The sequence below is a fragment of the Scyliorhinus torazame genome, chromosome 2 (genome assembly GCF_047496885.1).
Source record: "Scyliorhinus torazame isolate Kashiwa2021f chromosome 2, sScyTor2.1, whole genome shotgun sequence".
In the NCBI taxonomy this organism is placed as follows: domain Eukaryota; kingdom Metazoa; phylum Chordata; class Chondrichthyes; order Carcharhiniformes; family Scyliorhinidae; genus Scyliorhinus; species Scyliorhinus torazame.
Genome location: NC_092708.1, coordinates 160,166,174 through 160,189,723, shown reverse-complemented (window position 1 = coordinate 160,189,723; position 23,550 = coordinate 160,166,174). Strand labels below are relative to the sequence as shown.

Here is a 23,550-nt window from a genome sequence, read left to right as displayed (position 1 = left end):
TCGGCGATCGGCCAGAACGATGTCCCTTTAAGATTTGTTTTACCGCAACCCTCTTCTGGTGCTTTGTTTGCAACTCCAGCATTTAAAAAAAAAGATGCAGCTTGGGAATGTTGCATGCAGATTTGGGGAGGGATTGCAATGTGTGCACACGCGTGACCCCCCCCCCCCCCGGGCAAAAAAAAAAAACCCCAGTTGAATGCAAGCGACTGTCTGAAGGAAGGGATGGCCCTCCCGAGCGGCTGCTGACTGAGTGAAGGGATGAAGCGGCAGACAGAAGGTTGCAGTGCTCGCGTTCGGATGACATCAGTTGATGGAATCCTATCGGGCTCGCGCGACTTCCGCTCCGAGCGAGGCAGGCGGCGGCGCGCGCCAGCGAGCGAGCGGGGTGGCCGTTACTTTGCAGTCAGTTTAAAAAAAACAATTGTTTTTCACCATCAGCCGGCGAGGGGAAGTTAAAAAAAAAAATTAAACATAATCCACAATCGCCGTCGGTGCTACTGCGAACAAGCGTACCAGGGTGTGTGTCTATGTGAGCGGCAGGAAGAATGGGTGTCCTCAAACTGACGGAGCAGGTAAGAAAGCGGAGGACCGGGGCCAGCGGAAGATGGAGGAGGAATGGTGGAGAGGGTGAATATTGGGGAGGGAGAAGAACCTGCCCACTGGCACAACCGCCCGACTGAAAGGAGAACTGGGCCGGGACATGGGACACAAACACCCCTGATGCCCCGGACTGTGCGTCCGACCCTTCATTTACCCTGCCCTGGAGCCGGGACCTCCACTGCGGTTCGGGTGGGCGCCCCCCGGGGACGGGTTCGAGGCAGCTCCAAGCCGCGCTGTTCAAGAAGGGGCTGCGTTAGCGGTCGCACTTGTATCAAAAATCGGCCCCAAAGCTGGGCTGGCCGGTGGAAGGAGACGAGCTGGTGATGGGTTTGATGCGTTTAAAAATATTTATATTCTAATGCGGAGCAGTGCTGTGTCACGGCTTTTCTTTTGGCGAGGAAGGGAGCCCTGCCTGGGCTGTGCTGCTGTTATGAAAACTGCCGCTCAGACCCTGCTGGGAATATAAAAATACATTTCACACATTTCTCCTCGTTTTATGTTTAACCTCTGGCTTGAATTATTTAATGTCAAAAGATTTCCCTGTTTGTAGCAATTCGGTTGGATTGGTTTTGACACAAAGATGAAAGCTTCATGAACAATCAGCTGTCGGATCTGATAAGGGGGGGGCGGAGGTGAAGGGTGCAGGGAAACAATTGATTTAATATTTTTTCGACCTCGTTCCCTATCTTGATAATTAATGTTTTCGCTGTGATTGCTCATTGATATGTCAATGTAGTGTGTTTGCTTAGGAGTATGTGAGAAAAGGACAATTATAAAATGTTGAATATTTACCCTCGACTAAAATGTCAGTTACATTTTAGATGAAGCCAGTTCAGTAAGTTACTTCTTCATTTTGACTTCCTCTTTTCGAATATTGCGATGACATGAGATGCGTGGTTTTTAACATTTCAACCAGGCAAACGGAAGGAACTGCAGTGGTGGATTATAGCACTGAGACATATAATTTAGGAAGTTGTGTATTTCAGTTGATTATTTAAAAAACATTTTTGTTTACATTACGTTCCAATTTAAGCTTTGTAACTATGTTAGATCGTTCGACAAGAGTTGGAACGAATTGTCTTTCATGTGCTTCTAATTTGACATGCTCGTTAAAACGTTTTAGACTATTTCTTGGTTTTGCTTGCAGATTATTGTAGGAGATCTATGTTAATAAGAGCAATCCTTTTTGCGTTGTGCAGAGTAAATCACCGAAAGCAAATATTGCACAATAACACACTTTTTTTGTGATCAGAAATTCATACGAATTAAAACAATGATGGGCAACCTAGGCTAGTGAGTGGCCACGTAAGTGTCCCTCATTCGTCTCAAGTGGGTGAAATCAAGCTCGTTCGCTAAGCATGACTCTATGAATAAGATTTAAAACATTTATTACATGCTGAATATTTCCTAAGTTATAGAAAATGCTTTTATCATTTATATATAAATAGAACTATCAACTTCAAATGGTTTTTTAAAATTACCCTTTGGAGAGTGGCTCTCAGTGGACGTTGGGTGCAATCAGCATTCACCTCACTGCACTTGTCCTTGCTTTACGTGCTTATAACTTCAGTCATACAGGTAGGAAAAAAATCTACGTCAATGTAAATCAGCGGAATGTGGCATGCCTGGGCATGGGGAACAGTTAACAACATGCCTCCTGGGCTGCACTCAGAACATGTGGCCCCCAGACCGCAGGTTGCCCACCACTGAATTAGAAGCAGGAGTATGCCACTGCGGCCCCTTGAGCCGGCTTCACCATTCAATAAGATCATGACTGATCTAATTTTGACCTCAACTTCACATCCCTGCCTGCCCCCCTTGTTGTGAAGAATCCATCTACTTCTGCCTTTAAAGATATTCAAAGACCTGCCACAAGCACCTTTTGAGGAAGAGAATTCTAGTCCCACAACCCTCTGGAGATTTGTTTTCCCTATTTTATGTCTTAAATGGTTGCCTCTTATTTTTATGGAGCCATGCTTCGTGAACAAGCCTGATTTCAACCTTGCGGCCCACTGAGATGAATGAGGGCCACTTACATAGCCCCTGGTTCTAGATTTCCCCCAAAGAGGAAACACCCTTTCCACATCCACCCTATCAAGTCCCCTCAGGATCCTGTATGTTTCAATCAAATCATCTCTTACTCTTCTAAACTTCAGCGGACACAAGCCTAGCCTATCTGGTCTTTCCCCATAAGACAACCTGCCCATTGACAAGAACATGAAAACTAAGAACCGTGATGCCTGGACGATGTTAGGAAATTGGATCGAACAGCCTGAGGGTAAAGCTGCTTGCACTGAGTCAGAGATATATTCTTACACCTGGCCTGAGTTATATTGTCCCATTCAGACGTAAACTCGTTAATGGGAATAAACAAGATACCCCTGTTCAGCTGGGGTGATTCACTCAAGGTACATTGTCTTCTGGGACACTTGTCTGACCAGCCAACGGAGTCTGATGGCCTCTTTTGTCCGTAAATTGGAGGTTAGTTGTATGGCCCTGTTCTTTTGTGTAAATGGGAGTGGGCAATCAAAAGTCCAGCTAGCGTTGATGAGCTAACGTCTGGACAAAATCGCCTTTGATGGGCTGAGCAGAGCTCAGAGAGATAAGAGGCAGAGAGACGGGTCGGAAGAGCTTCACAAACAGCAGGAGAATGTTCTGCAATGCAAGTATCATTTTTGCCTGGCCGTGTAAGTGGAGTTGAGAGCTGCCTGTTCATGTTACCTGCTGTTTAATGGGGAATCGTGTGTTAGGATTAAGAGACATATGTAAGCTGTTCTTGTTAGGTTTGAAGTTTAAATATTGTTTTTCGTTTGTTATAATAAAGTTTTGCTTATAAAAATAACCAAGCCCTATTTCTCATTCAATCACTCCTGGAACGAATCGGTCTTTCTGCACAGTCATTTTTTTTTAAAAAAGGTTCCGGTTCTGGTCCAGTATCTTAGCCAATGTTGGGATCTGCTCTGGCGTCCGTAACAGAACTAGAAGCAGGAGTCGGCAATTCAGTCCCTTGAGCCCCCTCCACAATTCAATGTGATCATCTCTGATCACATCTTGGCCTCAGCTCCACTTTTCTGCCCATTCTCCATAACCCTTCAACTCATTATTGATTAGAAATCGATCTATCTCCGGCCCTGGGTCACTGTCAGTGTGGAATTTTCAGATTTTCCCCGTGTCTGGGTGGGTCTCACCCCCACAAACGAAAGATGTGCAGGGTAGGTGGATTGGCCAAGATAAATTGCCCCTTAATTAGGAAAAAAAAATTACTCAATGTCCCAGCATCCACCTCACTCTGGGGTAGTGAATTCCACAGATTCATGACCCTTTTGAAAGTTGTAATTTCTCCTCCTCTCTGTTTTAAATCTGCTACCCCTTATCCTAAAAATATGTTCTCTCATTTTAGATAGCCCCACAAGAGGAAGCATTGCTCTACGTCTACTTTGTCAATACTTTTTATCATCTTATATATTCAATTAGATCTCCCCAGAGTACAGGTCTAAACTGCTCAATTTCTCTTCATAAGAAAAAGCCCCTCATCTCTGGAATCAACCTAGTGGACCTCCTCTGAACAGCCTCTAATGTAACTACATTCCTCCTCCTCAAATAAGGGGACCAAACAGTACACACTACTCCAGGTGTGGTCTCTTCAATGCCTTGAAAAGTTGCAGCAACACGTTTCTACTTTTATACTCTATTCTTTTAGCTACAACTGCAAAAATTCCATTTAATAATCGCTTATTGTCACAAGTAGGCTTCAATGAAGTTACTGTGAAAAGTCCCTAGTCACCACATTCCGGCGCCTGTTCGGGGAGGCTGGTACAGGAATTGAACCCGCGCTGCTGGCATTGTTCTACATTACAAGCCAGCTGTTTAGCCCACTGTGCTAAACCAGCCCCTTATTAAGCCTTCCTGATTACCTACTGTACCTGCATACTAGTTTTCTGCGATTCATGCACGAGGACACCCAGATTCCTTTCTTTATTTTTAAATTTAGAGTACCCAATTAATTTTTTCCAATTAAGGGGCAATTTAGCATGGCCAATCCACCTAGCCTGCACATCTTTGGGTTGTGGGGGCGAAACCACACAAACACAGGGAGAATGTCCCAGATTCCTTTCTGCGTTGAAGCACTCAAGTTTTTCTCCATTTAGATAATAAGTTGTCTTTCCCTTTTTCTGACCAAAATAGATAACATCTCACTTATCCAGTCAAACTCCATCTGCCAAATTTTGGCCCCCTCACCCAACCTATCTATATCTATTTGTAAATTAACTTAATTGTAGTGTTAATGTAAGCGTATTTGTGAACTAATAAAGATTATTATTATTTCCTCACTGTAACTTACTATTCCACCTATTTTACTTCATCTGCAAATTTGGTAATAGTGCCTTCTAACTCGTCCGTCATCAATATATATATATATATATTGTAAATAGTTGGGCCCGAGGACCAAACCCTGTGGCACCCCACGAGTCACATCTTGCTAACCAGAAAAAGACCCATTTATCCTGACTCTCTGCCTTCTGTCAGTTAGACAATCTTCTATCCATGCTAACAAATTACCCCTAACTCTATGTGATCTTACCTTGTGTGCGGCACCTTATCAAATGTCTCCTGGAAGTCCAGATATACTACATTTACAGGATCCTATTATCCACTTGGCTTGTTACATCTTCAAAGGAATCCAGCAAATTAGTCAAACATGATTTACCCTTCATAAAACCACAGTGACTCTGATGGATAGCATTTTCACTTTCCAAATGTCCTGTTATTACTTGGATTTGAACAATTTCCCAACAATAGATGTTAAACTAACTGGTCTATAGTTTCCAACTCTCTGCCTTCTTCCCTTTTTGAATAAGGATGTTACATTAGCATTTTTCCTATCCACTAACTTATTATCCCACCTATTTTACTGTCATCTGCAAATTTGGCTATAGTACCTTCTAACTCTGTGTCCAAGTGGCACCCCACTTGTCACTCTCGGGATTTTTGGAATGTTATAACCAATGGATCCACTATCTCTGCTGCCACTTCCTTGAAGACCCCAAGATTCAGGCCATCAGACCCTGGGGACATGTCTGCATTCAACCCCAATAGTTCATTCAGTACTTTACCCCTATTGATGATGAATGTTCTATGCTCCTTCCTTTCTATTACCCCTACATTACCTGTTACTATTGGGATGGTACTGGTCTCCCACCCTGAAAATTGAGGCAAAATATTGATTTAGCGTTTGCCATTTGTGTTCCCCATTATTAACTCCACGGTCTCATCCTCCAAGAGACTAACATTCCATTCAGCTATTCTCTTCCCTTTTATATACGTATGGAAGCTTTTGCTCTCCTTTTTTATATTTTATAGTCATTGATAATTTTTTCCCCTCTTACATATCTTTCTTCCTCTCTGGAATATATTTCAGGTGGGAAGAATTGATAATCTCCTCAAATAACTACCATTGATCAACAACTATCATAGAATCCCTACAGTGCAGAAGGAGGCCATTCAGCCTGTACCAACCCCAGCTAACCTTTGGACACTAAGGTACAATTTTGCATGGCCAATTCACCTAATTTGCACATCTTTGGACAGTGGGAGGAAACTGGAGCACCTGGAGGAAACCCACGTAAACACTGGGAGAAGATACAAACGCTACACAGACAATCACCCAAGGCCTCCCAACCTTCCTACCCCCCGCTTCTTGGGTCTGTCCTCCCCTGTGGGCCCTCCCTCTTGCCCCTCCTGTCCTTTCCCGTCTTCCCCCCCCACCCCCTATATTCTAGTGCTAGCCCCCCACTTCCCTGCCGGGAGCTGTGCCTTGCCCACCCCCCCCCCCCCCCCCCCCCCCCCCCAACCCATACTTTCCTGCATTGGCTTTCTTCCTAGTGTGGTGCCCCCCCCCCCCCCCCCCCCCCCGGCCCAAGGTGTTCTCTCCTCCCCTGCCCCCCCCCCCCCCCCCCATCACCTGTCTGCTCTTGCTACATCCTTTCTGGCACTGAAAACTAGGTTGAAAGCGAGGCAGTTCTGTCCCGCGCAAATGTCTTATTCTTTAAAGCAAGTTGGTCTTCGCTGTTGCTGCCTTTCCAGCCCCTTTCCACGCACAAACTTGTCTGCCTCGCCCAGTGCGGTGAAGTAGAATTCTTTCCCCTGGAAGGTTACCTACAGTTTGGCCGGGTACAGCATACCAAATCATACCCCAGTTTTGTACAGGACCATCCTAGCTGTATTAAATCCAGCATGCTGCTTGACCAGGTCTGCCCCAATGTCCTGGTAGACTCTGATTGAATGGCATTCCCACTGGTAGGACCGAGTGTGCTTGCCCAGTTCTGGGTCTTCTTCCGATCCTGGTATTGGTGCAGCTTCACTATTACAGCCCTTGACTGCTCCACCGCTTTAGGGTTTGACCGGGGTGACCTTTGGGCTCCGTCTATCTCCACGGGTTTGGGAAAACTCTCCCTTACAACCATGTTCCCCAGCATTTGGGCCACATATTCCATGGGGTTCCTGGCTACGATATGGTGGTTGTGGTGGGGCAACCGATTCTCCTGGTCCTTGACCTTCCCCTTCAATGACTCTTGTGTCATCACCACTTCTGTTTCCAGGGAGGTGATTCTGTCACTCTGATCGGTCACCGCTTACTCTAGGCCCCTGATTGTTGCCTCCTGTGCTTCCAGCCATTGTTCTGTTGTCTCCAACGCCACCTTGAAGGGGGCCAGGGCGTTCGTGACTGCTGCCTTCACTGTTACCGTCATTTTCAGCTTTGTGGCATATCTGTCTTTCGGGATCTCCTGAGTCAGGAGGTCCAACCACTAGCTTATAGGTGGGTAGTCTGGCGTGGGTCCTGCCAACCCAGCCCGCTCGGGTGCAGCTGGCTCCGACTCACCCCTCGTGGTCGTCGTCTTCCTGTTCCTCCTCCTCCAGGCTTTTGCTGGCTCTGCCATTCTTTCGGGACCTGGAGTTATTGCCAGACATTTCTCAGTAGTTGCGGCTGTCTTGTGGGAGGGTGGGGCTGGCTGGGGGCGGGGAGGGGTGAGGGTGGTTCAACAGGTTTGGCGGGCTAATTTTGTAGTAAAGTGCCTATTTTCTGAGTTCCCAGAGGATTACATAGATTACATAGAACATACAGTGCAGAAGGAGGCCATTCGGCCCATCGAGTCTGCACCGACCCACATAAGCCCTCACTTCCACCCCATCCCCGTATAACCCAATAACCCCTCCTAACCTTTTTTGGTCACTAAGGGCAATTTATCATGGCCAATCCACCTTACCTGCACGTCTTTGGACTGTGGGAGGAAACCGGAGCACCCGGAGGAAACCCACGCAGACACGGGGAGAACGTGCAGACTCCTCACAGACAGTGACCCAAGCCGGGAATCGAACCTGGGACCCTGGCGCTGTGAAGCCACAGTGCTTATCACTTGTGCTACCGTGCCGCCCAATGGAGAGCCACCTTCCCTGCGCTCAGCACATCCCCCTCACCGGAAGTTTCCACTCAGCACATTCCCCTCACCGGAAGTCATGACTACTATTAGCGGCTTGTACACCACTCCCACAAGTGACTAATTGCCTTTATATTTCCTCAACTCTAGCTAAATTATTTCTATATCCTGGTTTCCTGAACTTGGGTCATTCCTCTCTTCTGTGCTAAAGTCGCCTTTAATCAACAGAACCACTTGACACCTTTTCCGAACTTCCTATCCTCAAAGGTCACACACCCTTCAATATTTAGGACGCAATCTACTGATGTGTCGCAGGGTCTGCAGTTCAGCCTGCAGCTCAATCACAGCCAAAGCTCCTTGAGCCCCAGACACTTGCTGCATACATGTTTGCCTTGGATCACACCGGTATCCAGGAGCTCCCACATGCTGCCATCCTTAATGTGTTTTAATTACTTCATCATATTATTGGGAAGCTCGGTAGCATTGTTGCTTCACAGCACCAGGGACCCGGATTCAATTCCCGGCTTGGGCCACTGTGCGGAGTCTGCACGTTCTCCCAGCGTCTGCGTGGTTTTCCTCCGGGTGCTCCGGTTTCCTCCCACAAGTCCCGAAAGATGTGTTTGTTAGGTGAATTGGCCATTCTGAATTCTCCCTCCGTATACCCGACTAGGGGATTTTCACAGTAACTTCATTGCTGTGTTAATGTAAGCCTATTTGTGACACTAATAAAGATTATTATTATTATTCACTTATTTCTCCCCGTGTCTGCGTGTGTTTCACCCCCACAACCCAAAGATGTGCAGGATAGGTGGATTGGCCATGCTAAGTTGCCCCTTAATTGGAAAAAATAATTGGGTACTCTAAATTTAAAAAAAAATAATAATAATTCACTTATTTATGTGGCCCCTTTATATGTCCTATTAGCCTTACCATCGGTTCCTGCACTATTTTAAACCTTAGGACTGGAACAGACCGTGATCGCTTACCAGATACTCCGCAAACGGCGAGCTTCTTTCACTGTAGTAAAGTAAGAACCAATCTCTTACAAGGTGAGGAAGATAGAAAAAGCAAATGAAAATGAATACCTCCTTTCTAATTATTCCTTTATTGAACTCCTGATTCCTCAAACTCTGAGCATGCACTCAGTCCTTCAGTGGCACTTTTTTGTTTTTGCGAAGTTGAGGTAAATTATTTAAAAAGGCATAATCACCAAAACGGTTGTTTAATGTGTCAAATTCCAGATATAGTTATTGAGTCTGGCATGCTTTGTAATGCAAAATTTGATAGCTCTTTGTATTATGTTGCTATCCTGCAGAAAGTATAGATTTCCTCCTATTGAAATGAATGAAAATGAAATGAAAATCGCTTATTGTCACAAGTAGGCTTCAAATGAAGTTACTGTGAAAAGCCCCTAGTCGCCACATTCCGGCGCCTGTTTGGGGAGGCTGGCACGGGAATTGAACCGTGCTGCTGGCCTGCCTGGGTCTGCGTTCAAAGCCAGCGATGTAGCCCTGTGCTAAACAGCCCCTATTGATTGAGACAATCAGATCAACAATAAAAGTACAAATTGGATGACTAACTCAGCGGGTCAGGCAATACCTGAGGAGAAAAACACATGGATTAATGTTTTGGATATGGGTCTTTGGCAAAGCGCTTTGTGAAAGATCCACCTCTGAAATGTTTACTCATCTGTTTTCTCTACAAATTCTGTCTGACCTCGGTGCTTCCAGTATTCTCTGGTTTTTGTTTCAGTTTTTCAGTGTTTGATATAAACAAAGCAGGTAACTGCAAGCAAATTCTAAAACCAGTAAAGAAGGAAAATGCATTTGTAAAAGGACTTTCACGATCTCAGAATGTGCCAAAGTGTGTCACAACCAATTAAGTGCTTTTGAAGAACAGTCATTGTTGTATGGCAAGGAACTACTGCAGCCAGGTTATGTACAGCCAGATACCTCAAACAAAATTGAGGGAAGTGAACAGATCACTTGTTTTAGGGACATCAAGCTTTTATTAGGTTTACCTCCAATGAGTTTTAACTGTTGCCAACTGCTGCTTGTCTGTGCATATCACTCAAATGCATTCGAATGGTTGTGAGGCAACATTTCAGTTTGAGCGTTGGTACATACGTTGTCCACCATTTAAAGTCAGTTTTTGAGAACAAAGGAATGGAGTTCTGAAAACTGGTAGCTTTTAATGTTCTATAATTTTACGTACATTTCTTTTAAAAAATATTTTTATTCTCTTTTCACATTTTCTCCCAAATTTACACCCACCAACAATAAACAATAATCAGTAACAAATCTGTCAATCCCCATATCAATAACAACGATCCCATCCTCCCACCAAACCCCAAACATTAGCCCGCATGTTCACATAAACAGATGACAAAAAGGAATCAGGGATCACCCATAGTCACCATTAACACACAGTCCCACTCCCAACCCCCCCACCCCCCCAAACTAATGTTCGATGTTATCCAGTTCTTGAAAGTGCATAATGAATAATACCCATGAATTGTAGAACCCCTCCATCCTTCCCCTCAGTTCAAACTTAACCTTCTCAAGAGTCAAGGATTCCAACAGGTCCCCCTGCCATGCCAGGGCACAGGTTGGAGAGGATGCTCTCCAACCCATCAGGATCCGCCTTCGGGCAATCAACGAGGCGAAGGCTACAACATCTGCCTCCGCACCGGTTTCTAACCCCGGCTGGTCCGACACCCCGAATATGGCCTCCTGAGGTCCCGGGTCCAGTTACACGTGCACCACTTTAGAGATTACCCTAAAAACCTTCTGCCAGTAATCCTCCAGCTTTGGACAGGACCAAAACCTATGATCATGACGAGCACCCCCCCCCCCCCCCCCCCCCCGTAACATTCACACACATCTTCTACTCCTTCAAAGAATCAGCTCATCCTCACCCTCGTGAGTTGTGCTCTGTATACCACCTTCAGCTGTGTCAACCCCAACCTCGCGCACAAGGTGGAGGCGTTCACTCTCTGGAGCACCTCACACCAGAACCTTTCCATATCCTCTCCCAACTCTTCCTCCCACTTTGCTTTTGATCCCTTCCAGTGGTGCTTTCTCCTCTTCCAAAATAGCTCCGTAAAACCGCCTGATGCACGATCAGTGACCATTAAAGCGAGGTTGAAGTTCAACTGAAGGCTTTAATAAGCTAGATGTTTCCCGCAGCAGCTCAGGTACAGAATGAAGGCTGCGGGGGCGGCACGGGCTCTTATACCCCGCCTTGCAGGGCGGAGCTACCATACAGTTTGACTAATAGGAAACATACAATATTTACCAATGGTGTTCCAGCATTACCAGGTACCGTAATACCTCTACACAGACTACCACACCGCCGACACTACCCCCTTCTCCAGTCCCCCTGTCGTCAGCACCTCCAGCAATGTGGAGGCCGGCTCCACTGGGAAGCTCTGTATCACCTTTCTGGCAAAATCTCAAACCTGCATGTATCTAGCTCCTAAAAATCCTGCAAACCGACCCCTAAGAAACAAATCTTTTAGTGTCTTAATCCCCTTCTTCTCCCATTTCTGAAAATTTCCATCCCACTTCCCTGGCTCAAATCTGTGGTTCCCCCGAATCGGCATTTCCCTTGACCCTGCCCCCAACCCAAAGTGTTGGCGAAACTGCCTCCAAATTCTCAATTAAGATATTATTACCGGACTCCCTGAGTATTTCCCTGGGGCTATCGGGATCGCCGCTGTTGCTAGTGCCTTTAATCCCGACCCCCTGCACAAACTTTCCTCCATTCTGACCACTGGGAATCAAGCCCTCTAACCCAGCTCAGCACCTTCTCCACATTCGCCGCCCAGTAATAATACATCTGGTTCGGAAGACCCAAACCCCCTGCCTGCCTTCCCCTCTGTAGCAGCACCGAAATTGCGTTCGGCGATCGGCCGGAGAATCTCCATTTGCGCCAAAATTGGGGGTGGCGCTGCTTTTGCCATACTCCGCCCCCTTAAACGGCATACTTTCAGAGTGCGCTGCAGGCCGTCGGGAGCGATGGCCCGAGTTCCCCGACAGCGTGGAACACTTGTCCTATTTTTTTTCAGGAACCTGACGTGGCATCTGCGGACTGAGTCGGGTGGGAGCTGTCCCCCGCCGCGGGCAGGGGGGCTTTGGCGGGGGCTAGGGGCATTGGTGGGGGGTGGTCCGGGGGTGGCGAGCCTGGTCAAAGCCAGGCAGTTTTTCTCAGGCTGGGTCCGCGCGCGGCCGGTGCCATGTTGCACTGCGTGGCCGCTGCAGGCCGCCACTGTGCACATGCCGGACCCGGCAATTCTCCGGCTGTATCCGCAGCTAAAGCCAGGGGCTCTACGCTGCATGCCTGCTAGCCCCCCACCAGAGGGTCGGTGCAGCTTTTGCGCCGTTGTTCGGGCAGAAAACGCCACTGTTCTCACACCAGCGTCAGCACTTAGTTTTCAAATCGGAAAATCCAGCCCCACATTTCTATGGTTCCGACTCTATTGGTTTTGTGTTTTTTGAATTTGAAACCTTCCCTGTCCAAAGTGCTTGGTTGCCTCGCAACACCTTTTTTGTTAGTTTGGGCATCGTTCTGAAATAACATACGGCATTGGGTGCAAACCCAAAACTTTGGAGACTGAAAGAAACAGGAGTAGAATTTCCACTTGGCTCAATTGGCAATTTGGATCAAAATTGCGCTTTAATTGTGCAAATTTTCTGAAGAGAATTCTTTTTGCTCAAGTTACTGCTGAAACTTATTTGCATGTAATCAAAAGTGAAATCTTTTATGAACTAAGCAGCATTTTAGAATGCAGTTGCTTCTTTTTAGAGTATTTAAAAAGAAAAAATTATTTAATATGTTAGAGCAGACTCCAAATTACAGAAACCCAAAAGGGCCTGCCAAAAGTGGCAGGTGGTCCACTTGCTTCAAAAACCCTGTAGTTTAAAATGGGCAAAAGTATTGAGTTATGAGTGGGCAAGCAACCTCTTTGTTTTAACTGTCTACCTATTTTGTTTCTTCAATGTGGGTGGAATTAAATTCGACCAGAGAGTGTCTTTCATCTATTTTATTTGGGACGGACAACTTGCAAGAAGAAATGAGTTATAAAGTACAAAAGCAAACAAGAGGTTGAATTCATACCTGTGTATCATCATTAATAATTGGAATATTTACTTACAGTTGTGACCATCTGCAAGACACAAACATGCATATTCGTAAACCAATTAAAGAGCACTAACTCACTTTCAAAAAAGACTAACTAATGCTCCAAGACATTGGATTCCTTTTTTAATATAAATTTAGAGCACCCAATTATTTTTTTTCCAATTAAGGGGCAATTTAACATGCTCTGTAGTGGGGTGCGGGTCTCACTCGTGCCTGACACTGTGACGCCCCTCACCCTCTCTGGGGGACTCCTGGAATCTGGCACATCATAATTGAAGGTTCTTTTATTTTTCTGCCTCCGTAGATCATTCAGGCAGTGGCCTATTTGCTCCCCCTTCGCCAACACTTCGACTCCCGCTCTCCCCACCCTTCCTTTCCCTTCCGATTGTACAGAGGCGAGGGTATCTGGTCTCTCCAGCACAAAGTTTAGTGCTTGTACCATTTGTTTTTTGTAGAAATGTGTTGTGAACTGTCTTGATAATCAGAGTATCCACCACCCCCCTCCCCGTACATTGGTACTCAGGGGAGGGTACCCTATTTCTCCAACACAAAATTAGTGTTTGTACCGTTTGGCCTTGTATATATTTTTTACTGTTTTAATAAAAAGATATGGCTAATCCACCTACCTTGCACATCTTTTGGCTTGTGGAGGTGAGCCCCACGCAGACACGGGCTATCACACAAATGAGTAATGTGGTAAGATAATTTCAGTGGGACTGTAGCCATCTAAGATGGCCACCTGCAAAGGATCATCAAAATTGTGGCCAACCTACGACTCAGACAGATACAAACCCTATGTGTATCTGAAACACAGGTAACCAGACCTGATCGAACCCCCCCCCCCCCCCCCCCCCGCCCCTTGTTTGCATTTTAATGGCCCGTTTTCCCAGGACAATAGAACTCCAATCAAGTAACCGGTACAGCCACAGACTGATCTGCGCCACTCCCTTTACTCAGAAAGCCCAACTGCCAAGGTCAGTGACCGCTATGGACCCACCCAGCTACCAAGGCACCTGTCCCTTATTGGCCGAAATCGAAGACTGTGATCAGAGCTCTGTCGAACTATTGGGTCCAAGGTTAAGGGCCGCTCCAAAGAGCGCAAAATCCCAGAGGGATAAAAGAGAGCACAGCCATGTGTTCTATCTCTTTTGGATCCGGCCTGTGCCAAACCAATTGCAGCAGGAACAGCCAGCCAAGTTCAAGACCAATGATCGCTACCTGATGAATGAGCCCAGCAGAGACACAGCCGCTTTCTTCGAACCAGCCAAGTGAAATCCAGATAAAGGCCTTATCCATTTGCACAGTGCCGGTCACCCTGAAGTTAAGTATAGGTTATTGTAGCTGATAGGTGTAGTTTAATACGTAGTAGATACTGTGTTTGCATATTGAGATAACTCTTGTGTATGTAAATAAACCATCTTTTGAACTAACTAACTGGTTGTGTGGTCATTTGATCGATATAAGGGAAGGCTTGTGGTTCACCAACATTATCATTAATATTTGCAACAGTATTGGCGACGCTGTTGGGATTGAAAACGGGCAACAGTATTGGCGACTTCTGACAGGACTCGATTAGAAGTGACTTTGTCACTCCGAGAGAACCCACAAACTTTGAATCCAATTGTGAGAAAGAGACAGAACCACAAGTGCAAGTCCCATATCGACTAAATAACCACATTTTGGAAGTGTGTACTAACCCGCATGCGTATCTAACGTGAAGAGTAAGGTAAACTCGTTAGAATTGTATACAACTATCGAGGGATTGTGAGCCGGAAAATAGCTTGGGCCATACCCGCTGTTCAAATCACCGCCTTATTCCCCTGTCCCAAATTAAAAGTAGAGAACGAGATAAAAGAAGTAATGGCCTCTATAGCAATGGAAAGATTGATGAATCCACAGGAACCCGAGGTCGCAGCAACCAACAGAGCAGAGCAATGCCCCATATGGGAGGAAGAGTTGAGAAAATACTTAAAGGATGGCCCCATTGGTCGAATTTTTGTGCTAATGATGAGTCAGGTCCAGGAAAGATAGGACAAACTTGGTGGGAGAACCTAAGCGAGGTCCACAAGAAAAATGTAGGGAAAGTCAGAAAGCCGATGGCAATAGTGTCCTGTTTGGCACAGTTGCGAGGCACAGAGGAGGTAGGCAGTTAATTGAGAAGGAAGAAAAGAACGAGGGAAACGAAAGCGAGAAGATAATTGAGCAACTCTGGGAACAGTTAACAGCTAAGGATAAAGAAATAGCCGATGTAAAATGTACACATCAATCTTATCTAGTTCACCTTAATAGCTTCCACACACTGTACGATAAAGCCTACCAAGATACACAGCGCGCAGTCTTGGAAAGAAAGGAAACTGAAAGGTCGCCCAGCTAACTAGCAAACGCGCAGACTTAAAAGCGCTCCACTGAGGAACAGAGGCAGAGTACCGTTGACCATGCTAAATGCCGACAGAAGATAGAAAAGTTACAGTCACTACTCTCAGTACAGATTGGCATCAGGTACACTTTCGGGCAGGATTTAGATGAGGAAGATGCTCCCGATTGGCACGAATTAAACAAAAGCGCCCAAAGATACGTAGAGGACACGGGAAATCAAAATTGAGCGCCCCATGCCCCAAAAAGAAAAACACCCGCACCACCGACAGCACAGGCAGCACACCCCCTCACTCACAATTCGACCCTCATGAATCCGGTTACCACACAACGCCATTCATCAGTTCAGGATGAGCCTGATATCGTTTACACCACATTTAACATCGTTTAACCCAATTAAGAGAAGCTTGCACGAACATTAGTCCATTCCAGCCCACCGCAGACCCGCACAGCTTCTTTGAGGAGGTGCGCCAACAAAAAGTTATGTACGGCCTAGACGAGAGGGAGGAAGTAAAGCTAATAGTTATGAGCCTTAGCCAGTCCATAAGATCAGCTTTGCCCGATCTTCAAAATGGAACAGGAGGAACCATACAGGAAATGAAAACAGCCGAATTAGATGCCATCGGGTATAACCAAGGAGTTCCATCGAGGGTTTAAATCACTGCAGGCAAAAGAAGGGAGAGCATCCGATCGCATTTGCTGGTCGTCTTTGGCTTCATTTCATGGCAGTTTATGGACAATTGAACCGCGCACACCTAAATGAGGAGGACACCACAAAATGGTCCCGCACTTTAGTCTCGCATGCCACAGACGCAGGTCAAAAGGCTTGTGTAAACTACGGCCCCGCAGACCACGTACACCGTGACGTTTGGGTATTTAAACGACTTTCCAGAGCATGGGAACAAACCCTATACCGACAGATTGATCAGGACGAGAAAGAAGCAAACATGCACCCAGTTAGGACTAGCCAAGACCTAGCATGGATAAACAAGGGTAGACACGAGGGACAGCACCCCAGAGCACAGGCACCACGAGGTTGTTACAATTGTGGCACATGGGACATTAACGTCCGTGATTGCAGACAAAACCCCTCGAACCAGCACTGATACCAACAACCAAACCCCCCCACCTAGGAACAATGTTAGGCCCATGCATAATGTTAGCGCCCGTTCAGACGATTTATGGTTTAATTCCACAGATTGACAGTGTTCGGACTCCCCAGCCTGGGTCTGTGACACGTGCTGGGACAAATCAGGCAGACCAGTAGTTACAGGCACAGTCCGGGGACATGCGGTCAATTTTCTTTGGGACACAGGAGGATCCCGCACCACTTTAAACTCCTCCACCATGTTTCAACGGAACAAATGGCCCACCACAGACACCATCACCCTGAGTGGATTCACCGGCCACATACAGCAAGGATATATCATTCAGATAGGGAACATTAGCACCAGACACCCAGTCGTTTTAGTTGACTTACCCCAAACAGCAGAGCACATTTGAGGCATTGATTTTATGAGCTCCCATAACCTTTCGTTTGACCCAGTAAACAAATGTGTATGGCGAATGGCCAAAGCAGCTAGGGCTGCCGCCACGCTCACAGTAGGGGATTATAAAAACAGGATTTGCTCAGTCGGGAACTATTGGTTTAATCCGCAAACAATTAGTGCAGACCAGACGATTAGAGAGGTCCTCCTAAAACACAAAGCTTCGTTCGCACAACACAAACACGATTGTGAGAAGATCCCAGGTACAATAAAGATTTCAGGTCCCGATTCAAAGCCGCGAAAGCAATACGGTTTCCCACAGCAAGCCGAGGGTGAGATTTCGAAGGTTATTAACAGTTTGTTAGACCAAGGAGTTATTCGACCCGTAGCGTCCACAAATAATGCCCCAATTTAGACCGTAAAAAAGCCCGACGGTTCATGGCGACTAACGATCGACTACCGAGAACTTAATAAGGTAACCCCTTTAGCAGCCCCCACTGTTGCCACGAGTCCTGAGACCATGCTCAAACAGGGAGTACAGGCAAAGTACTTCACAGTGCTGGACATCAGCAATGGCTTTTGGTCCATCCCGTTAGACCAGGCCTGCCAGTATAAGTTCGCGTTTACGTTTCAAGGGCAGCAGTACACGTAGTCGTGCCTCCCACAAGGATTCCATAACTTCCCCCTCTATTTTCCACCGACAATTGGCCAACGAACTTTCTAAATTATCCCGACCCGAATGCCTCATACAATATGTAGACAATCTGCTCTTGCAGACAGACACAAAAGAGGAACACGTGGAGTTCTTATCAGAATTACTAGGCTTACTGCAATCCATCGGATGTAAGGTCAACCCCAAAAAGGCCCAGATTTTAAAGGAAAAGGTTCTTTATTTAGGCACCATCACCACCCACGGGAAGAGAAATTGAGCAAAAATGGATCGAGACCATCGTTAAATTGCCCCGCCCCAAAATGTCACTGCACTCCCGTCATTCCTAGGTTTGGTAGGATATTGCAGAAATCATATAGATGGTTTTGCCACTAAAGCAGCCCCACTCGCGCAGCTCCTTAAAAAGAACGCCCCATGGGAATGGCTTCTGCAGCACACTGATGCCATTGATGATTTAAAACGTGCCCTAGGCACAGCCCCGCTTTACAAGTTCCAAACCCAGACTTGCCCTATGCCATTGGGTTCGATCGGTGGTTGCTATTTCTATCAGCAGTACTCCTGCAAGAACAACACGATCACCTAGGACCCGTAGCCTATGCTTCAAGAGTATTAGACCCCGTAGAGCAAGGATTCTTAACTTGCGAACGGCACTTGCAGACTTTTGGGCAGTGCAGTACTTTGTGTACATCACAGGCTTTAACCCAGTAACGATCTTGACCGAGCACACCCCCACGCAACTATTACTAAACAGTAGATTAAAGGACGGTTCAGTCAGCCAAATCAGAGCAGCTCGCTGGATACTACTGTTACAAGGCAGGGACATTACGGAAAACGCACCAAAACCCACACATTTCTGGTCGATAATCTCCAATATGCAGGGACCCCACATGAGTGCCAGATCATAGCAGCCCAACACCACACAGGACCCTTTATCTCAAAGTCACTAGACCCACGAGCAGGCAGTAAGACACAGAATTCCCAAACCACAGGGGATACTTAAAAAATTTATGTGGACAGTTCTTCCACAATTGAAAATGGAGTTAGAATTACTGGTTGTGGAATTTATGTAGAAGACGCGCAGGGACGCCCACTAGAAGAGATCTCTTTAAAATTGCCCGGCCACCTAGGTTCACAAGCAGTAGAACTCGCAGCCATAGCCTATGTAATTCAGCACCCAGACTCTTTTCCAACCCCCGCAGACATACACTCGGACAGCCTGTATGTGTGCAATAGTTTAACAGAATTCCTGCCCCTGTGGGAATCTCGAGGTTTTGTTTCAGCCGATGGAACACCCCTACCCTCTGCCCCATTGTTAAAGCACATTCTCAAGATAGCCTCCGATCGCACATACGGTATTATTAAAGTAAGAAGCCATCATTGCTCCTCCCCACCCGGTAATGTAAAGGCAGACGCCTTAGCTAAAGCAGGATCACGCCATGGTCACTTCTGGCAGCCACCCAAAAGCGAACCGATATACTCATTCCAGGTTTCCCAGACCAATAATGAGGATCTATCCCAAGCCCAAAAAGAAGACGACACCTTCATACAGGTTTCAGAAGGGAACTTCCCAGCCCCCTATGATAAATGGAAGGACGCACTGACTGTACAGGATGGCATAGTTTTAAAAAAACAATTTATGTGGTCCCCACCCAGGACAGAAATCAGCTCATTTACCAATTTCATCACGGACATCAGGGGATAGACAATACCATTGGCCATTTAAGACCTTTGTGTTGGTGGCCCGATTTAAAAAGCGATGTAACCCATAATGTCGAGAATTGCCTTATCTTTGCGCAGAACAATCCCGAACATTGCTCAAAGAAAGAACAATTACGTCACACCCGACCTGTTAATGGCCCTTGGACAAATTTGCAACTCGACTACATTGGCCCCCTTCCCCCTTGCAGAAATGGTTTCAAGTATGTGCTGGTTGTAATCGATACCTTTACTAAATGGGTAGAGGCATTTCCCTCACGGACAAACACATCAAAGGCCACTGCTAAGATTTTGACCCAACAGATATTTACGCGCTGGGGTCTCCCCCGCCGCATTGAGTCAGACCAAGGTTCCCACTTCACCGGCAGAGTCATGCAAAATGTTTTAACAATTTTTTGGATCAGGCAGAAATTCCATGTAGCATATCACCCCCAATCCAGTGGCATTTTCGTGAGAATGAATCAAACACTAAAAGTGACCACGAGGAAGATGGTGCAACAGAACAATACCACGTAGGACACAGTCCTCCCATTTGCTCTCCTGCTAACTCGGAACATCGTTTCCAGTTCAACAGGTTTCACCCCCCACTCTCATGACCGGACGGCCCATGAAGAGTATTGAATATTTATTAGGCCTCAATTTGGCAAGCCCTACAGTAACCACCCTCACCCACAAAAAAGCAGTCCAACAGGTTACAGATAACATTAAATCGGCGCAACTTGCTGCAGCTGTTCGATCAGGCGCTAGAAGGAAGCAGAGTAAAGCCTGCTTTGACAAAACCGTCCACCCCGTAGAGTACACAGTCGGTCAGCAAGTAATGGTTTCACTTTACAACCCCAGTTTTTTCCTCTCCCCCAAATTTGCAGGACCCTACTCCATTTCCGACAAAGTGAGCCCCTCCATGTGCAAGATAACTTACCGCAACGGTCAAACTGATTGGTTCCACATCAACCATTCAAAGTCTACGGATCCCAATGTAGCCACTCCCACCACATCTCTGGCAATAGGAGACGATTCCGCCCCGCCCATCAACCACCTAGTCCAACCCCTACGTCAACCCTCCCCCAGCCATGCTGGTATTTATCCCTTGTCCACGGCCACAGACCCAAACATGTCTCTGTCCACAGGTACAGACTTTCACCTTGAACTTGACTCCGACGACAGCGAGAGCCTCCCAGATTTGATTACTATCCCTGAACACTGGCGCGATCTCTCTGCCCCCAGTCACCCCAGCCCCCGGAACCACGACTGAGATATCTTTGACCCCCAATATGCCCTCCCCCAGCCACCGCCACAGCCACCACCCAACCACAGTAACTTGCCCTCCATAGCCACCGCCTCTGCGCCTCAAACCAAACAAGCCCCTCTGTGGCACCGCAACAACTCTTGCAGACTAATAAGGCACGACGATTCGGATTATCCGACGGCCCAAGCGGCCATGGCACAGAAACAGCAGACATGAGTCTGGCAACCGGGAGATGGTGATGATTCAGATACTGACTCTCGTTTCAGTAATGCTTTTACAACACTGTTTGGTACAGAACCCTGAGGTGTCCAGATGATGAGAAAGAGACACCGCCTAAGTATTAAGGTGTCCAAGTTCTGAAGGAGCCTGCCCGCCTTTTTCCTTATTTTTCCTACTACATGGTTTTAATTCATTAAAAAAATAATATATTTTTATTCAATTTTTCCAACAATTTTTAATAACAAACAACCCCCCCCCCCATAACAAAAGGAAGAAAGAAGACAAACCCCACGTTCAAAAGTAACCCCTCCCCCGCCCAAATACCCCCCCGAAAGAGGCCCCCCCCCCCCCCGGGTTGCTGCTGACCTCCTCCTAACGCTCCGCGAGATAGTCTAGGAATGGTTGCCACCGCCTGAAGAACCCCTGCACAGACCCTCGTAAGGCAAACTTTATCCTCTCCAATTTAATGAACTCTGCCATGTCATTTATCCAAACTGCCACGCTGGGGGGCTTTGTATCCTTCCATAATAACAAGATCCTCCGCCGGGCTACCAGGGATGCAAAGGCCAGGATACCGGCCTCTTTCGCCTCCTGCACTCCCGGCTCGGCCATTACCCCAAATAATGCCAACCCCCAGCTCGGCTTGACCCGGACTTTCAACACCCTGGACATAGTCCTCAAAAGGCCCCTCCAAAACCCCTCCAGTGCCGGGCACGACCAGAACATGTGGACGTGATTTGCCAGACTCCCTGAGCACCTCCCACACCTGTCCTCCACCCCAAAGAACCTACTCATCCTCGCCCCTGTCATATGCGCTCTGTGAACAACCTTGAATTGTATTAGGCTGAGCCTGGCGCAAGAGGAGGAAGAATTAACCCTACTCAGGGCATCAGCCCACAGACCCTCATCAATCTCCTCCCCAAGCTCCTCCTCCCACTTGCCCTTTAGCTCCTCTACCGCGGCCTTTCTCTTCTTTCAGCTCCTGGTAGATCGCCGAGACCCTGCGCTCTCCAACCCATACACCCAAAATCACCCTGTCCTGAATCCTCTGTGCCGGGAGCAACGAGAATTCCCTCACCTGCCGCCTCACAAACGCCCTCACTTGCATGTACATGAACGCGTTTACCGGGGGTAACCCAAACTTCTCCTCCAGCGCCCCTAGGCTCGCAAACGTCCCGTCTATAAACAGGTCCCCCATTCTTCTGAACCCTGCCCTATGCCAGCTCCAAAACCCCCCATCCATCTTTCTCGGGACAAACCGATGGTTCTCCCTAATCGGGGACCAGACCGAGGCTCCCATCTCGCCCCTGTGCCGTCTCCACTGCCCCCAGATCTTCAACGTTGCTGCCACCACCGGGCTCATGGTGTACCTTGTCGGCGAGAGCGGCAGTGGTGCCGTCACCAGCGCCCTCAGGCTTGTGCCCCTGCAGGGCGCCATCTCCAACCTCTTCCACCCCGCCCCCTCTCCCTCTATTACCCACTTACGGATCATTGCCACGTTGGCTGCCCAGTAGTAACCACACAGATTCAGCAGCGCCAGCCCTCCCTGTCCCTGCTACGCTCCAGAAACACCCTCTTTACCCTCGGGGTCTTATTTGCCCACACAAAACCCATGATGCTCCTACTTACCCGTTTAAAAAAGGCCTTGGTAATTATAATGGGAAGGCACTGGAACACAAAAAGAAACCTTGGGAGGACCATCATTTTTACCGACTGTACCCTGCCCGCTAACAAGAGTGGCAGCACATCCCATCTTTTGAAATCCTCCTCCATCTGCTCCACCAACCGCGTCAAATTGAGCTTGTGCAGTGCCCCCCAGCTCCCCGTCACCTGAATCCCTAAGTACTGAAAGTTCCTTTCCGCCCTCTTCAATGGTAGGTCATCTATCCCCCTTCCCTGGTCCCCTGGGTGCACCACAAAGAGTTAACCTTTCCCTATGTTAAGCTTATAGCCCGAAAAGTCCCCAAACTCCCTTAGGATCCACGTGACCTCCACCATCCCCTCCACTGGATCTGCCACGTACAGCAACAGGTCGTCCGCATACAACGACACCCGGTGTTCCTCACCCTCTCGAACCAACCCCCTCCATTTCCTGGACTCCCTTCGTGCCATGGCCAAAGGCTCGATTGCCAACACGAACAACAAGGGGGACAGGGGGCACCCCTGCCTCGTCCCTCGGTATAGCCGAAAGTACTCCGACCTCCGCCGATTCGTAGCCACACTCGCCACCGGGGCTCTATATAGGAGCCTGACCCACCTGATAAACCCCTCCCCGAACCCAAACCTCCGCAACACTTCCCACAGAAAATCCCACTCCACCCGGTCGAAGGCCTTCTCCGCGTCCAGAGCTGCCACTACCTCCGCCTCTCCCTCCACCGATGGCATCATAATCATGTTGAGGAGCCTCCGCACATTGGTGTTTAGCTGCCTGCCCTTTACAAATACCGTCTGGTCCTCATGGATCACCCCAGAGACACAGTCCTCCATTCTCGTGGCCAGCACTTTTGCCAGCAACTTAGCATCCACATTGAGGAGCGCGATCGGCCTATTCGACTCACATTGCAGTGGGTCCTTCTCCCTCTTCAGAATCAGCGAGATCAGCGCCTCAGACATTGTCGGGGGCAGGGTCCCCCCTCCCTTGCCTCATTGAAAGTCCTTACT

The 23,550-nt window shown here is 47.5% G+C and overlaps 1 protein-coding gene across 13 annotated transcripts in view; it reads left to right on the top strand.

Moving 5' to 3' along the window:
• The first annotated feature begins 224 nt into the window (after positions 1–224).
• The window catches only part of LOC140392940 (serine/threonine-protein phosphatase 6 regulatory ankyrin repeat subunit C-like), a 361,058-nt gene continuing 337,732 nt past the window's right edge, over positions 225–23,550 (top strand). For 4 of the 13 annotated variants that reach the window (XM_072478816.1, XM_072478806.1, XM_072478824.1 and 1 more), the window contains exon 1: positions 229–572. Coding sequence is in view for 1 of the 13 variants with exons in the window: in XM_072478773.1 (XP_072334874.1) it covers positions 546–572 (27 nt within the window). In the remaining 12 variants the exon portion in view is untranslated. Of the gene's footprint in view, positions 573–23,550 lie in introns of all 13 variants that reach the window. The other 9 variants (XM_072478798.1, XM_072478782.1, XM_072478791.1 and 6 more) reach the window with 7 other exon arrangements.